The sequence below is a fragment of the Phoca vitulina genome, unplaced genomic scaffold, assembly GCF_004348235.1.
Source record: "Phoca vitulina isolate PV1807 unplaced genomic scaffold, GSC_HSeal_1.0 scaffold16, whole genome shotgun sequence".
Lineage (NCBI taxonomy): Eukaryota > Metazoa > Chordata > Mammalia > Carnivora > Phocidae > Phoca > Phoca vitulina.
The window spans coordinates 30940767-30957653 of NW_022589719.1; the positions used below are offsets into that span (position 1 = coordinate 30940767).

The following is a 16887-nucleotide window of genomic DNA, read 5'->3' on the forward strand; positions in this document are numbered from 1 at the left end:
CCAGCTCCCTGGGCCACCTTTGCCCATCAAGGGCAGGAAAGGTCACCTGGCAGCTGCTTCACCTCCTGCCCCTCCTCCCAGGTACAGGAATGTCTCCCCCCAAGGTCCAAGGTTCAGACTACCCATCGTAGTTGGGACCCACCACCTCCAGACAACCCCCCCCAAAAAAGGCACCCACTCAGTGTGGCCCTTCTCCCAGGCACAGTCCAGCAGGGACACACAGTAGGGGGAAATGCAGCAAATAGAGCGTGTGCGTCTGTGCACACAAACACATGCGCACACACACACACACACACACACAATGTGAAGGCTCATACACCACATTCACACAGGCAACCATGAAATGACAGTCCCACGTTACACTCCCGGGGCAGGGCAGACCTGAGCCCACGTCTGCATTCACACACACACACTGGGAAGAGGCCAGGCTGGGGCTGAAGGCTGCAGGGAGGGGAGCCGACCAGGCTGCAGGGATGGAGGCAGCGCGGGAGGCGGGCGGCACAGGGAGCGAGCTGCTCTTCACAACACAATCGCCGTCTGTTGTTATAGCAACTCAGCCCCCAAATCGTGAAACGGATATTACAGCCTTCAGAGGGGGAAGGGCAGGAGGGGGCTGAGGACGCTAGTGCGAGGGACCCGATGGGGGACAGGACTGGGGGCCTGGCAGAGGGCAGTGCTGCAGCTGAGAAGTAACAGGATGGGGGGAGGAGGTGACCTCAATGAGGAGTGGGCCAGGAGTAGGGTGTCAAGGGGAGAGGTGCGCATGGGGTCAGGGGACCCTGAAGGAGGGGCTGAGGCCATTGCTTTGCAGGTAGCAATTGGGGTGCTCAAGCCTCCACCCCCAGGACAACCCACAGCTGCTGGAGGATACACCCCAGGTTGGGGGCTGAGGAGGTAACTCCCCCACTCTCCCGGGGGCTGCTTGGAGCCTGGCCCAGCTTCAGAATCTTTAGAAGACCCCCAGTCCACCCTCTTCACCCAGACCAGCCTAGAAGTGGTCTTAGCCTTCCTCAGGTAGCGGTGACCCCCAAAACCTCCGTGCTGCAAACTCAGGAGGGAAGAGCTGGGCTGGGAGAGGCCAGAGGAGGCTGAGAACAGGATCAATATGCATTTCCTCTGGAAGTGGCCGTCCTTCCGGCTGGCAGCAGCACCGGGCCAGGAGGCTGCAAGCTCAAGGAGTACACCCCCCACCCTGAAGCATGCAAGCCCAGCAGGGGCTACTGGGGCCTAGGCTGCCCGGGGCCCCACCCCTTCCCCTCCCCCTCGGCCAGCACTCTGGGCTGCCCTCTCTCCCCCATGATTCCCTGCAGTGAGGTCCCCATTGCTGGAAGGATTCAAGCTGGGGCTGAAAAGCCACCTGTCAAGCAAGGGAATTTCGGCTATGGGCTGAAGGCTATGGTTATACATGACCACTGGGCCCAGCAATTCTGGGAGCAAAGAAGCACAAGCTTCAAGTTTTAGACACCCAAGATTCTGGACTCCTGGAGATTCTAGACCCTTCCCCAAATTGTTATATTACAAGGTTTTTTGGTTCTACAGTTCTAGCTCCCAATTCTAGTCCCCCTACAATTCCCAACACATGAGATTCCAGACCTCCCAAGATTCTCTGACTACAGAGTTCTAGACTCCAAGACTCTAGTCCCTATGATTACAGTTCTCGGCTCCCGCACCCCATCCCACCCCCCCCCCCCCCCCCCCCACCCCCGTGAAGATTCTAGACTCTGATGGTCTAGGTTAATTACATGGGCCTTTTTATTCCATCTGGAAAATACAAATATTCACAAGAGTCTGTACAACCTTAGGGACGCCAGCCCTGGCCCAACCCTCAGTTGCATGCCACCCTCACACCCCGCCCCCCAGCCCCAGCCTGCTGCCCCAGCACCCCAGGCTTTCTGCTCTGGTCCAAGTCTTTTCTCCAAGGCAGATATGAGTGCTTGATCCAGTCACAGCTGGGAAGGAGAAAAAACAACAACAACAAAATAGAGGTTGTAAGGAAGACCCTCCCCAAAAAAGTAGGAGTCCACCTGGCCTGGGCCATTTGGACAGAGCACCTGTTCCCCGACCCCCCCCCCCCCCCCCGCCCCCATGCCCCAGCCCTCATTGGCACAGGCTGTGGAGGGACGACTCACCATCCATTACAAGTGGATGTCGAATACGCCATCCTCCACTCCCTGCACCTCCTCTTCTCGGATCTCTGCAGGGAAGTGGGGGGGGGGTCACAGGAACAACACCTGGGTCATCGTGCCTTTGGCGGCCCTTCCCCCACTCACACGAGGCACCCCACCCCATCCCGGAAGCAGGCCCATCCACCAAAAATCAATTCACCAAATGACCAATTGGCCCCATTTTTGAGGCTCTTTCTCTAAGTTTTCATTCCGCTGCAGCTTTTTCACAGCCACAGATTTGTCAGTGCAGTTAGCTTAAAATGTCAATTTTGTGTGTGTTTCACATTAGACCCCCAGTACTTCTGGAAGGCTCAATGCAAATGGTTTCGTCTTTTCTATTTTTGAGGACTTATGCCTGATGCCTGCCTCTATTTTTGAGGACTTACGCCAATCCAAACGGTTGTGGTCAACTGCCTTAGACCCCCGTTTAACGTGGTTGCTCAGACTTTTCTTGGCAAAATAATCATTGGGGGAATTGTCATTCAGCAAACTGACCCTAAAGCCACCAGAGACCCCAAGAGAGCCGCCAAAGATGTTCAGGGCAAGGGACTTTTCTCAGAATGGTGTCCAGAGCAGCCAAAAAGGGAAATACAGGCAAATGGCTCACACAACTCTCTCTACAATCCATTGTCAATCCCCCTAACAAAATAAGAGTGTGACTGGAATTTTTTTTTTTTTAATGCCCAACATAGGGTTTGAACTCACTACCCTGAGATCAAGAGTCACATGCTCTACGACTAAGCCAGCCAGGTGCTCCTGTGACTGAAATCTTGAAACCTCTTTCACTTTTACTCTTCTTTATGTATTAGCCTCTCTTAGCTTCAGAAAATAAAGGGTTCCCAAGCCACCTTCTGGCCCCCTTACCTGTTCAACCCTTCTTTATCGCCCCACCAAAATAATAGAATTACAAACTCTGGAATGGTTTCCATCCTGGATAAGCTAATACTTTGCCAGAATGGCCCTGCCTTCCTCCCTTCAGAGACCAAAACAGAATGAGATCCCCTCTTACCTGGAGGCCGGGAGCCTCGCCTACCGGGGCGGGGCAGGGAGAAGCTGAAGGCCCGATGATGGGTGTGTGTGGGTGAGGGTGAGGGTGCAGAACCCTCCAGACTCACACTCTGGGCCCGGCGCCGGCACTCAACTGACAGACGGTCTCTACACTGCTTGTGGCAGTTCACACCACAGGCTGGGGGAGGCAGAGGGGGAGCCCAGCCAGGGCCATTTGTCAGAACAACCCTCATCCTGTTCTCCAGGCCTCCACCTCTCCCCAGCTTCTTTTGCTCTTGAGCAGCTGCCCCACCGAAATAAGAATCTCCTTCCAAAGCGCTGTCTTCATCCTACTTGCCAGTCCATGCCCTCTCCAGAGCTCTCTGTTCCTGGGCAGCTCTCTCACCAAAATAAAAGCCCACTTGAAGGCTACCCCCTTCAATATGATCATCGTGCCTCTCTGGCTGCAAGGTTCTTCACTGCTCGGCAATTGCCCCACCAAAATAAGAATCCCTACCCAGAGAGTAACTGTTCCCCCGCCCCCCAAATTCAGCCCACCAGCCCTGCTCACCTCGGCATTTGAGGCCCTGCTTGTAGATGCCCAGGATCTGAAATAGAGGAGGGGGCCGTGCTGGGGAAGAGGTCTTTAGAGCTAATGACTCTACGTCTTCCTTCTCAAGGGCAGGGACTGGGACAGACCCTCTCTGGGCCCCTCTCAGGGCTAGTTAGGCGCAGAACAGCGAGAGGAGAGACAGTCGGGATTAATACGGTTTGCCCCGGCTGAGAAGCGTCCAGCAGGGGCGGGGCCAGAGGGCGCGCGGGGCGGGGGAGGGGCCAGGGCCGGAGGGGCGTGGCTTAGGCGGGGGCTCACCAGGGCCTTGCAGTGGCGGCAGGCAACCGGGCGCAAGGAGTTGCTCTCCTGGAAGTTGTGCACGAAGCCCATGCGGCCGCCCAGCACGGAGCTGGAGCGCAGGAAGTAGGAGACCATCTCCTCCCTGCTGATGCAGCCATCCCTGTCGGGGGAGGGGGAGCGCCTCAGGTCGGGCCCGCCCCTGGACCACCCACCAACCGGCCTAACCCATCCCACTGGGAAGCTCCCTACCAAGTAAAGATCCTCACCCAACTCCTGATTGTGGATTTGGATTCCTGGTGCAGGAAAGACTACGCTAGCCTTGGAGTCAGGCAGATGCGCGGGCTGCTACTAACTACTTGTGTGGTCTTGGGCAAGTCACTTGCCCCAACTACCAGTCACCCCCCAGGTTTCCTCCCCCCGAAAAATGGGGATCATAATTCCTGCCCTGGCCACTTCACAGATTTGGGGTGGACACTAACTAAAAGGGCTGTGCACTTGCCCACGAGATCATCAGCTTTTGTTTTCCAAAGTGAGCTCTTTGGAACACCAGTGGGGAGCCCTGAGAATTAAAAGAGATTTGTGAGGAGCTGCAGGACCGGGCAAGATTGGGAAAAGCCGCCTGCGCCTCATTCTCATGTGAGTGTCAGAAGGACACCTGCAGTCAGGGTTCCCCACATAATCCAGGGCTGCCCACAGAACCCTTTTCTCACCCATCAACGTATAGTAGGGCAAGAGTGAGCATGTGCTTGGGAGACAGACCTCAGTTCAAATTCTGGTCAGCTACTTCCTGGCTGTGTGATCTTTGGGCTAGTTAATCTCCCTGTGCCTCAGTTTCTGCTTCTACAAATGGGGACTGTGATAATCCCTGCACCTCAGAGGGTTTGTGTGAGGATTCAGTGAGGCAGGTGCATAGGAAGCATTTACAACAGTGTCTGTGTAGTTAGCGGGTCCTGGGCCACCAGGAGCTCTTTCCGGCAGGGTTGGTCCTTGTTGGAAGCTCCTGCCCATTATATCTGGGGCTCTGTGACCTGACCCAGGCGACTGACCCTTCAGTTCAATGGGGCATGGGGGCCACTGGCCATCTAGAAAACAATATCACCCTAGATTCCTACCTCCACATTGTGCATGAACATTAAATCTTCATCGAACTGAGAACACTAATGTAAAAAAATAAAATTATTAAAGTATCTGCTGAAAAGGTGTAAGAGAACAACTTGGTAATTTCCAGGAGATGAGGGTCTTTCTACACATAACACAAATCCGAGAAGCCATAAAGGAAAAGACTGACATATTGAGCACACGACATTTTTTTTAAATTTTATATGGCAAAAGACAACGTAAATGACAGACTGGGAGAAAATATTTGCGAACACATTCAACAGCAAAGGGTTAATATTCATTAACAGAGATTCTGAAAATTGATGAGAAAAAGACCAATGAACCCGGTGGAATAATGGAGAAAGAATATGAACAGGCAATCCACAGAATAAATATAAGAGGCCAATAAACATATGAAAAGATATCCTACCCCCACTGGTATTGGAGAGATTCAAATTTAACCAAGACACCATTTGCCAATTAGACTGACAAAATTGTAAAGCTTATTATAGCGTCCACTGCTGGCAGGGAAGTTGGGAAATGGGCACTTGCTCACTGCTGATGGGGGTGCAAACTGACACAACCTTGCCTGAGGTCACTTTGGCAGTCTCTCTCCTAATTTAGAATGTGCATATCTTTTGATCCAATTATCCCACTTCTAGGAATTTCTCCTACCAAAATAGTGACCTGAGTGCAAGGGTACAAAGAGGTTCACAGCAGCATGGCATATATTAATAGCGAAAAACTGGGAACAGTCTACATGTCCGTCAGTAGAGAATGGTGAGGCCAATGACGGCCCAGCTACACCGTGGGGCTATGCTGCAGCTATTCTAAAGAATGAGGTCATTCTGCATAAAGCAGCATGGAAAGCTGTCCATGATAAAGGGTTAGGTGGAAAACAAAAACAAAAGCAAAAAACCAAGATGTGCAATTCCATCAAGACAGCGATTGAACAACAACAACACCACAAAAACCTGAAAATCCTACTGCTACAAATACATAGAAAATCCTAGTTAAAATACATCCACATTTGCTTTAAGGGCATAGGCGAGTTTTCGAGAAAGGAATGGAAATCCCCAAGTTGCAGAAACAAAGAGCGAGCTTCAAGCTGACGCAGGGAGTGGGGACCAGATGTTGAGGCTGCCCCAGGAGGGGGTTGCTGGTCTCCCCAGTGAGCCAGGTGCTGGGTTTTGATACCCAGATGCTCTGGGCACAAGGCTTGGGGCGTGCAGAAGGTGGGGAGTTAAGGCTGAGACCCCTGCGTGAAGCTATATCCAAGGTCTCCAAGGGCTGCACCCTCACTGAAAGTGTGACCTGGAAAAAAATCTACCCACCAACGCAGGGACCTAACCTAGAACTCGGGCTCAGTTCTGGTAGCAGAAACTAAGCAACTACAACCAGCACAATGGGCAGAGCCAGATTCGTACGATAATCCTGTTTGTCCACGGAACAGACCCAGACAAACAGAATCTGTGTCAATTTGCACATACATGGAAAAAAAAAAGACTGGAAGGATACTCTGTTGCCAAGCCAGTAACATTGCTAACAAGTTACTAAGGATAATATAACCTCTTCTGATGGGAAAGAGGGGGGAAAAGAAGAAGGGATTTTCACTTCTTACTTCATAGGCTTTGTTCACTCTAAGTCTATTTTACTACCTGGATTTCTTTTTCACCACGGAGTGTTGCAGTATGAAAAAAAAAAAAAAAAACCACCAGATTTTTTGAAACATGAATAACATTAAAATATAACTCGACCCAAGATGGACTGTAAATTTCGACTGGAGTTTTGTCCGCTCAGCAAAACAGGGATATGAACATGGTTGCGGGGGGGCATGTTTAATCTACTTCAGAGAACCAGCTGTTTGTCCAAATTGTCAGGATGTGAATTGTTGATAAGCAAGTGGGTGCTGCTAATTACAGGCCTTTCTTTTCTATTCATTAAAACAGGCTACCCAGGAGTTGAACTTGCCCACACTTTTTGCCAGCTGTGAGTTCCACAAATAAAGCGGCATTTATGTCCCCAGGCCACAGTCTTTGCAAGATTCAGGTGGAGCCCCCCATCTGTCTGAATGAGTGAGGTAACCCTGTGCTGCTGGAGCTGGCAGCCTCCCCCCGCCCAATAGGAGCCCCTCCCCACATTGGTAGCTTCCTCTGCCGAGATCATCTGGTTCAATGGCCTCCTCTTGCACAGGAGGAAGCTGAAACCGGAGGGGAAGTGAGCCTGCCTTCCCTGTCCCCCAGCCCCCTGCCCTCCTCACTGGTTCTGGTCGAGGTCCCCAAAGGCGCTGAGGTAAGGGAAGTTCCCACGGATGATCTGGAACTCTTCCTGGGAGATGTGGCCATCCCCATCGACGTCAAAGTTCCGGAACACAGACTGGAGCACACAGAGGGACACACAAGGGCAGGAGCATAAAACAAGCATCAGCCCCGTCCTGCCCATATTCCCAGTCCACATTAGGAAGGGTGTCTCAGATGTGGCTGGCTCTCCCTCTCCCCTTTTATCTCCCTCTTCCATACCCTCACACCAACCCCACCCACTGGCTATGCCACTTGCCTTCTGGAGACTGAGCACTGGCCCTTGAACATGGCACTGGTGTGGCTCCAAGGGGAGTGGCCTGGCAAAATCACTCTTGATTGGCCTGTCCTATGGGCTTGTCCCCCAGCCCCACAGGTGCCAGGGCAGGCGGCCACAGAGTCTCACCTCCACCATCTTCTCGATGTGCTCCACCACGAGTGCCTGATCCAGCTTGGGTTTGGCAGCTGAGGTCCACTCATCCAGCACTGGGGGTCGGGGAGGTGGGGTGCAGCTTGTGGGGCTGGTTGGCTATGGGAATGGTCAGGACTGAGTGAGAGCCAGAGGGAGGGAGCCCAGGGCCCAGGAGAGCAGAGGGAGGGAAGCCCTGGGGAGAAGGGAGCCCACCCAACAAGCTGGAGAGGTGAGGTAGCCTCTAAGAGCTCTGCTTGCCCTCATGTCCTGGGATTTTCAGGAAGGGCAGAGGTAGGAGAGAAAGAGGGTGGGCAGAGTGGGGAAGCAGGGATTCCCTATCTCACCGAGGACTTGGAGCGTGGCTCCCGCTGCAGGGACAGCTGGTAGAGTTCATCCTCCGTCTGATACTGATCCAGGGATACCTGGGACACACACAGGTCTGATCATACCCACTGCCCCTGCTGCCCTCAGGAGCCCACTGTCCAGAGCCCAGGGTCATAGGTCGACCTAGAGGCCACAGCTCAGCCTGGAACCCAGTCCAGAAGCTAGACTCAGGACAAAGGCCAGCTTAGAACATACCCCAGCAGGGCGCCTGGGTGGCTCAGGCTTGATTTTGCCTTAGGTCGTGATCTCAGTGTCATGAGACTGAGCCAGCAACCACACGCCAGGCTAGCCCACAGACCAGAAGCCACATCTTGGCCCAAACCCGGAGCACAATGCACTGCCAAGAATCCAGCCAAGAATCCAGGTCAGAACACAGCCAAGAGCTCTGAGATAAAGCCCCAACCTAGAACCCAACCCAACGTCCAGAATCCAGCTCAGATTTCAATCCTGATCCCAGTCCAGAGCCTAGAAAGAGCTAAGAAGTCACTCTAAACCCAAAACCCAAGCCCCAGCTCCATGTCCAGCACCTAATCCAGATCTAGACTAGAACCTCACTCTCATCCTAGACCCCAAAACCAAGTCCAAGTCTGGGCTTGAGCTCAAGGCCATGTTTAGAAACCACCCCTGCACCCAGAACCCAGAGCTGGGCCCCAAGCTTTGAACACAGCCCATTTCTGGGAACTCAACCCAGGACCCAGGACCCGCTTCAAGGCCCAGCACAAAAAGCCCACATGGCAGCCTTGAACTCAGATCTCCGTCCATAGCCCCGTAGAGGGCCTGGAACTCATCTCAGAGTCCACTCCAAACCCTGGAGCCCAGGCTGGATCTCAGTCCCTCTCTCAGAACCTCGAACTCAAGGTCAAGTCCACAGCCTTGCACAAGCCCAAGACCAGGTGTGGGTGTCAACCCTGGTGCCCAGCCCCCCAGCATCCCTGCTCCCAACGCCTCACCGTGAGTAGGCTCAGCAGGTCGGGGTTGGCTTGCACCGGTGGCCGAAGGCTGGTCACCATGGCCAGCTCCTCCAGGATGCTGAAGAGCTGCTTCATCTTGGCGCCGTTAAGTCGGGTCCGGGCAGGGTCCAGCCAGTCCGGCAGCGCCAGCTGCAGGGCCACCAAGTCCTTGAGGTGTACGCCCAGGATGGGAAAGCGGAAGCCCACACAGGCGGCCAGCCGGCGCCGATAGTTGCCATAGTTGCCCGTGGCCGTCACTAGTTCTGTCAGACCTTCCCAGAGCTGGGGGGGGCGGGGGGCGCAGAAGGCAGAGGGTCACACACACACACACACACACACACACACACACACACACACACCATTGGCTCAACTACCCTCCCACCCCCCAGCCCGGGAAATGTGGGAGGGGATGAGGAGTCAGAGTCAGGGGTGGGTGAAAGGTTAAAAATCCTCCCTCACTGTCCCCCGACAGTGTCTCCCCGGAGGGTCAGAGTTCATAGGTCATGAGCTCAAGGGAACACCCACAGCCCAATACCACACCTCTGCACCAGGCCTGGGCATGGACTATCAATATTTCACAAGAGAAGAAACTGAGGCTCAGGGAGGCAAACGGCACAGGAGAAAGATCCAGAAGAATGTTCCTAGCTGTGTTGTTTGTGACAGCCCACACTGGAAAGACCCCCAGATGTTCAACAGGAGAATGGATCTATACATTGTGGTAGACTTACAATAAAATATCATATGGCAACAGAACCGAATGAACAACTGCTCCAAGTAACAGAATGTAAGAATGAAAGAAGCAAGACATAAAATAACATACAACAGGATTCCATTCATAGAAAATCCAAAAACAGGCGACAAAAACCCCGCATTGTTTGGAGATTCATACGTAAGTGGTACAGCTATAAAGAAAAGCAAGCCCGTCATTACGAAAGTCATGACATTGGTTACCTCTGATGGGGAGGGAGTTATGCTCTAAGGTGCTGGGAGCTTCGGGGGCTGGCAATGTTCTATTTCTTGACCTGGGTGGTAGTTACACAGGCGTTTTCTTTATAATGTTTCTTTAATCTGTACATATGCTTTCTATACGTCTCTGTACGTATGTCACCCAATATGTGAAAAGATAAATATAAGAAGAGGAGAAAAGCGCAAACTTTGGGGTCAGGCAGACCTGTGAGCCCTCACTCTGCCACTCTCACTGTGTAACCTAGGAAGAGCATTGAACCCCTCCGAGCCTCAGTTTCTGTATCTGTCAAATGGGGACAGGAGTGGCCAGCCCCCAACACTACTGGGAGTTCTCAATGAGGCCAGACCTGGGAAGGCTGGCCCCGCAGGCTTGATGAGGTTCTTCCCCTGACACCCCCCCCCCTTGGGTCCCAGGCACCTTGATGGTCTCAGGGCTAACATGACTGTGGGTCTCCTTGAGGCGGGAGATGGAGCTATGGCTCAGGCCTCCGACCACCGCCATCAGTGTGTTGAAATTCTGCAACTGCAGCAGCTTCTGTGGGGGGGGGGGGGGGGACGGGGGGGGGCAAGGCAGTGAGTCACTGGACAAGGCCCAGGATTTGGCCCAGCTTTTCTGGAAAGGAGGCAGTGGGTGAGTGGAAAGGAGGGAGTCGCCCTCCTGGCCCCCTGGGAGCTTAGGAGAGGGGGAGAAGCATGCACCTCTGCCACATGGACGAAGTGCGTGATGACCAGGGCCCGCTGAGGGGCCGTGGGCTTGCTGAGGATCATGAGCTGCACCCACTGCGAGACACTGTTGAAGAGGGAGATGAATCGCTCCAGGACCGGGTTGTCCACGGTGCAGCCGTGGGTCACGAAACTGTGATAGTCCTGAAACTGGGGGCAGGAGTGGCCTCAGCCCCGCCGGGCCCCTCCCCTCACAGATGGCCACTCCTCACCCTCCAGCTGCCCGTGATCGGTTACACTGAAACCCCCGACCCACCCCGGGGCCCTGCCTACCCCAGTGACTGACCCCGTTCCCCCTGGGACCCTCTCCCCAGCCCACACTCCACCCCCTGACTGAAGGCCCTTGGGCCGCACCAGGATCTTGCAGAAGGAGCGATACTCCAAGTAGGTGAGATGTTCTGCCAGCTCCATGGGCTCCAGGTGGTCGAACAATAGGGACATCTTTCGCTTTTTCTGTCCTACGGGGTTCCGCTGGGTCACCTGCCTCTTCCACTTGTAGGTGGGGCTGGGAGGTGGGGCAGGGGCAGTGAGCCCTTTGCTGGAGACGCCCCATCCCGTGCGGCCCCACACTCACGCAGACACACCACTCAGGCTGACAGAGGACCTACACCATCTGAGGCACTGTGCCGGACACTGAGGTCCCCCGTCCCAGCAACTCCTGCAATCTCCCCCTCGTCATGCACTCAGGTACTGTGCTAGGCGCTGGGGGGACAGAGATGAGCAAGACACAGTTCCTGCCCTTGAGGAGCTCACAGTCTACTGAGGGAGACAGACACAAAAACAAACACAAAACAGCATGGCACATATACAGGTCTTTGCACGGGGCGGCAGGGGTGGGCGGGGGGTCTGCACACAGGGCTGCGGCGGGGAACACAGGAGGGAATGACAAATTCTGCCCTGGGAGGCCTCCGAGCCCTCCGAGCCCAGAGACACTCCACACTTGAGCGGAGTCTTCACAACACAGAGAGGCAGGCAAGGGGACCCAGATGAGCAGAGCACCATGGTGGGAAGGGAGGCAAGGCTGGAGAATGGCGAGCGGACCGTGCAGCTGCGGTATGGAGGGCGTGGGATGGGAGTGGGCTGTGGAAGATGGGGCAGGAATGCCAAGCTGGCCGGAGACTACCAAAGGCCTTAATCCCAGGCCGAGACATTGTGAAGGTGACAAGGAGCCATAGGTTTTCAAGCAAGAGAGTGACATGACCCTCACTCATTCAAGTCAACAAACATTTATTAAGCACAGATGGTGTGGGATGCTGAGTGCCCTCCCCAGCCCTCTAGCTCGCCCCACGCACACACTCTCGATGTCAATGAGGCTGCTGTGCCGCCGGTTCCCTTCTTGGTCGAGCAGAGCCTTCAGCTCCTTGATCTGCTCAGCGAGCTCAGGGTTCAAGTCAAACTCTGCTGGGAATGCTGAGATCCAGTACCTGCTGGAAGCTTCGAGTCACCCAAGGCAGCCCTTCCCCAACCATACCCGGAGACCGGAGCTCCCCAGAGAGGGGGAAAGAGCCCCAAACTGTGGTTCCCCCCCACCTCGGGGCTCATTCCTTCCCCACCCCCGCTGTGCAGATCCAGAAACCCAGGCCCACACCAGCAAGGGGCAAGCCCGCAGCCGCACACCCACCATGGACAGAGCCGGGACCCAAACCCACACGACCAACTCCCAGAACGTGCCCTTTCCGCTCCTTCAGGCCAGTCTAAAGCCTGAGAGAAGGAAGCAAGAGGAGGGGACAGAGCCCCAAAAGGAAGACTCACCTGACCAGGTGGCATGTTTTCACCTGCAGCGAATTGGAGTTGTCCTTCCGGGATTGTTGGTAGGTGAAGGAGAGTTAAGGAAATCGAGAATGGAGACTAATTCTAGAAAGGGAGGCAGGGGAAGGGTTCCGAGTTCCGGAGGGAGGCTGAAGGCCCGGCCTGGTCCTCGGAGAAATGCTGGGGGCGGGATCTGGGGTGGGGCCTGTCGGAAAGGGGCTGAAGGCTGCGGGGGTGCGGGGTGAGCTTTGGGAGGGTGCACAGCTGAGAAGGGGGCCAGGTTCTGGGGGTGGCTGAAAGCATGGCCTGGGTCCTGGGAGAGAGGCCAGAGGACGGACCTGGGCTGGGAGTAGGGACAGGTCCTAGACTGTAGGGAGCAGGAGAGCAAAGCCCAGGTTGGGGAGGGGGCGGGGCCTGAGTCGAGAGGAAGAAAGGGGTGGAGCCTAGGCCGTGGAGAAAGGCTGGGCCAAGCCTGAATTCTAGGACCTAGGAGGGGCTCGCGAAGCCCAATCTTGGCCTGGGCTGGGCAGCCGGGCTCCCTCATGGACTGGGACTGCGGGGCCCATGGCGAGGCCTGCGAAGGATATATGTGGAGCAGTTTTGCCGCCAGCTGAGAAGAAGGGATGTACCAAGGGTGCATCATGAGGAACATGCGCACCAGCTGAGGATCCCGTACCTTCCCGGAGTCATCTAACTCCGACGGGTCAGAGAGAAGCGGGTTGACCCTTGGTCCCGTAGCTGTGGTCCCTCAAGCCTACCTCACAGCCCCGCCGGATATCTGGCCCCCCGCCCATCACCTGCTTTCCCAGGACTCTGAAACCAGTAGGCAGACGAGAGAGAAAAGGTAGGGTGGGAGAGGGATAAGGCAGGATCCGAAGAACTGGAGGAGGGGAGCATCTGACCCGGCCCATCGTCCCGAGGGGAACCAGCTGGGGCGGAAGAAGCCTGGGTTCCCCAGGGTCAGGAATCCAGAGGTCATTTCCTGAGTGCTTGGGGGAAGGGGCACCCCTTCACCAGATAAGCTGCCCCCATCAGCCGGAAACAGCTCCCAGGCCGGAGATAGAGAGTTCCTCCGGATCCTCCGGGGAGGCAGATAATGCTCCTCATGGGCCAGAGTCTGGGGATCCCATCCCTCTCCCTTCAAAGCCGGCATACTAGGGAAGGGAAACAATCTTTCTGAAGCGTAGGGATCTCTCTACCCTGTGACGAAGAGCAGGCTTTCGTTAAAAAGGTTGCAGGATGCGGAACTGGGTGGGTCTAGGCCAGGGGTCTGTCCTGGGAGGCAGGGACCCCGCTTCAGGCTCGGGGCTGGGCTCAGGCTGGGTGTGCCCTCCCGTGCCACTCACCGAAGGCTTCGATGCAGCCGCGGAGCAGCTCCTCCACTGTGCAGCCCTTGTCCAGGTCTAGGGTGCCCGCCATGGCTGCCGGAGCGGGTAGGCTAGACCAAGCTGCACTCCGGAGCCTCCCACGGGGCTCGGACCGGACCCCTGTCCCGGGAGAGGCAGAGAGGGAGTCTGCGGAGGCGCGGCGGGCGGCGGGGGTGGGTTCGAGTTGCCAGGCGGGGCGGGGCGGGGCGGGGCGGGCACGCCCCCTGCTGGGCAGGGGCGGAGTCGTCCCCTGCGGCCACTCCCGGGGTTAAACGGTCTGGCCCGGGGATGGTGCAACCCACCAGTTGGGAAACCGACCGGCCGAGAGGCTTCCGGCTCACCCTCGGAGTCACGGGAAGGCCGAGGGGGGCTCCCCGGGGATGGGGACGAGCCAGGACTCCGGGGACTGGTTTGTGCCCCAGCCCCTGGTGGGCCCTCTTCCCCTCGCTTCCTCTCCCCAGAGGCACCTGCAGCACCCCGCGGCTCGGCTCCGCGCCCCTCCCGCTTCCCTCCTGCCACAGCCTCCCTTCCCCCGCAGGGTTATTTTGGGAACCCAGAGCCTGAGGGGACCTCGGAGGAATTTCTCCCTGGGATGGGAGGGAGGGAGGAACCCAGGCGTCCTGCCCGCATCGCCCCCTCCTGGGCTCCCGAGGAGGGGAGGCGGGGCTGTGGCAGCCCCCAGGGGCCTTCCCCTGGGGAGGCGAGCTGGAGTGGAGAAGAACATTCCTGGGGCGGGGTGGGGGTGGGGGGGAGCCCGCGGCGGCCGGGAGGCGTCAGCGGGAAGCCTGAGCCTGGGAACCGCGCGCTCCCAAGCCACCTCCTCAGTGAAGGCCCCAGGGGTCCGGCCTCAGCCCTTCAGCTGACCGTCTTCCTCCCCAGCCGGAGTTCCTGACCCAGGCCCCCACACTGCACAGTCGAACTGGGAGCGCACACAGAGGCCGGCCACATTCGAGCACACAGAGAAGGGTGCCCAGAAGGGGGCGCTAGCGCCGTGAGGGGTGGAGAATGCCGGGCTGAATCCACCAGCAACTCCAGTCACTGGCAGGGTCGGACGCACCCATGCAGGGACACACACCCATTCTATACCCGAGGCCAGGGGCTCATATTGGGGTGTAAGACACCCGCCCCTCCCCCCACACACACACCCGAGCCTCAGCCACTTGCCTCCCATCCTCTGTCTCAGACACACAATGGCACTCACACCCGCACACACCTGCAGGAAGGAACCCTTCGGCACACATACCCAGCCTTCCAGCCCAGAACGCAAACCCGTGGATGGGGCCAGTTCCCGGACTTGCAGCTCACTCGAGCCAGGCCAGCCTGGAGTTCCGCGGCCACAGAGGCGCTGGATCGCACACGTGTGCACACACACAAGACAGGGCACCTACACGCATGCACACTCCCACACATGCACACACCCCCATGGGTGCGCACACACGCCCATTCCGCCGCCCCCCCTCCTTCATCCGCAGTCCAGCACAAGCTCTGCGGCCGCAACGCCCTGCCACCCCTCATGCCCGGACGTTGGCAGGGCCTGGCCCCACGAAAAGGTACCCCGCCCCTACACAAACTCCCCCGGGGCTGGAGGGGGGCTCCTCTCCTGAGTTCTCCGGCAGACTTTCCTAGGAGCCACCCATAGCCAACCCCGTCTAGCCCTGCTGCTGCCTCGCTGCGTGACCTTGAGAGTCACTTGGCCTCTCGGAGCCTCAATTTTCTCATCTGTCAAATGGGGGGGGCCCGCGGGAGAGAAGGTCCCGCTGAGACGTGGCTGGGAAGAGCCGGATGTGCCGCGGATGCCGCCCCCTCCCGCGGGTTGTCCAGGGCGCTTCAGCTCTCTCCCTCCCACCCCGGACCCGGCCGCAGACTCTGCACCCACCAATCCACCCGCTGCCCCCAGCCCGCCTGCGTCGCCCGGGGGGGAGGGGGAGCCCTAGGGGCCCGGCCCTCTTCTGCCCAGCGCCCCGCCCGCTCTCGCTCACTCACTCTTGGGACCCGCGGCACGGAACCCGCACCCGGCCGGGCCGGCGCCACCTCGGTGCGCTCCCGCCCGCCGGCCTCGCTGCGGCTGCGGCTCCCGCCCGCTCTCCGCGCCGCGGCCCCGCTTCCCGCCGCCCCGCCCCCGCGCCGCCCCCTCCCCTCCCCGCCCCTCCCGCCCCTGCGCGGGGCTCCGCACCGCCGGCTGCCCCTCCCCCTACCGGGGGCTCCCTCTCGCCCCGCACGCGGCGGGCCCTGCGGCAGCTTAACCCCTCCCCTGCCGCGCCGCCCGGGAGGCCGGGGCCGCGGGCTGGGGCTGCGCCACCCGCCGCGCGGAGGGTGGGCGAGTGGAGGTCAGGCCTCGCGGGACGTGGAGGGGGGAACTAAACCGAGAGCCCTCTCCCCCAACCCAGACGCCCCTATGCCCCCCGCCCTGCCTGGTGTTGGGGCAGAGGAAGCCGGGAGGGGCAGGAAGCGGACTGCGGTGGGGAAGGGGCGCCCCGCCCAGCCCCCGGCCCGGGTTCCTGTTTTCGAGACAAACCGTTCCCACGGGGCTAACCGGACCCGGGGCCGGGCGTCTTCCTGCGGGCAGAGGGGGGCACAGACCTGGTAGAGATCGGGGGCGTGGGGACAGCGGGTCCTTGTGATAGCCTGGAGCAGGGGCTAGGAACATTTTGGGGACAGGGGCCTGTGGGAGGGAGGAATGAAAACGCGGCTACCTGAAAACGTGGCCTCGGTGTCTGGGGATGGGGGCGGGGGGCTCCAGTTCACACAGCGGGGACGGGCCCCGGAAGCCTGGCTCCCCACGGGGCCAGATGGGAAGGGGCAGCTGCAAGCCGCGGGTGGGTTCTACGCAGCTTGGAGACTGGAAACCGGCGTGCGGGTCCCCCCACCCCCGGCAGGGAGGAACTTGGGAGGGGCAGCCACAGGCAGTTGGGGTCCCCACAAGCCAGGCCCAGGGG

The 16887-nt window shown here is 58.0% G+C and overlaps 1 protein-coding gene across 5 annotated transcripts; it reads right to left on the bottom strand.

Moving 5' to 3' along the window:
* Positions 1-1750: 1750 nt before the first annotated feature.
* RASGRP2 (RAS guanyl releasing protein 2) lies at positions 1751-16571 on the bottom strand. Of its 5 annotated transcripts, none has more exons than XM_032414960.1 (17): positions 16532-16571; positions 13931-14071; positions 13172-13274; positions 12588-12650; positions 12128-12259; positions 11190-11340; positions 10812-10985; positions 10531-10647; positions 9147-9428; positions 8157-8234; positions 7807-7929; positions 7364-7479; positions 4024-4165; positions 3724-3760; positions 3175-3351; positions 2130-2194; positions 1751-1949 (listed from the first exon to the last, which is right to left on the bottom strand). In XM_032414960.1, exons 2-16 carry the CDS (start codon positions 14001-14003, stop codon positions 2136-2138), a joined length of 1827 nt encoding a protein of 608 aa, XP_032270851.1. In that variant the 5' UTR covers positions 14004-14071; positions 16532-16571; the 3' UTR covers positions 1751-1949; positions 2130-2135. The 5 variants fall into 5 exon arrangements, with proteins under 5 accessions (XP_032270851.1, XP_032270846.1, XP_032270847.1 ...); XM_032414955.1 differs by lacking the exon at positions 16532-16571 and adding an exon at positions 15935-16022; XM_032414956.1 differs by lacking the exon at positions 16532-16571 and adding an exon at positions 15195-15293.
* Positions 16572-16887: the final 316 nt, after the last annotated feature.

What these genes read in the sequence shown, in the direction of transcription:
- RASGRP2 (XM_032414960.1), bottom strand. Translation starts at nt 14,003, where the DNA reads ATGGCGGGCACCCTAGACCTGGACAAGGGCTGCACAGTGGAGGAGCTG. An exon ending in AGCCACGCTCCAAGTCCTCG is followed by an intron (nt 7,930 to 8,156) that starts GTGAGATAGGGA and finishes CCATTCCCATAG; the next exon opens with CCAACCAGCCCCACAAGCTG. An exon ending in ACATCGAGAAGATGGTGGAG is followed by an intron (nt 7,480 to 7,806) that starts GTGAGACTCTGT and finishes TGTGTGCTCCAG; the next exon opens with TCTGTGTTCCGGAACTTTGA.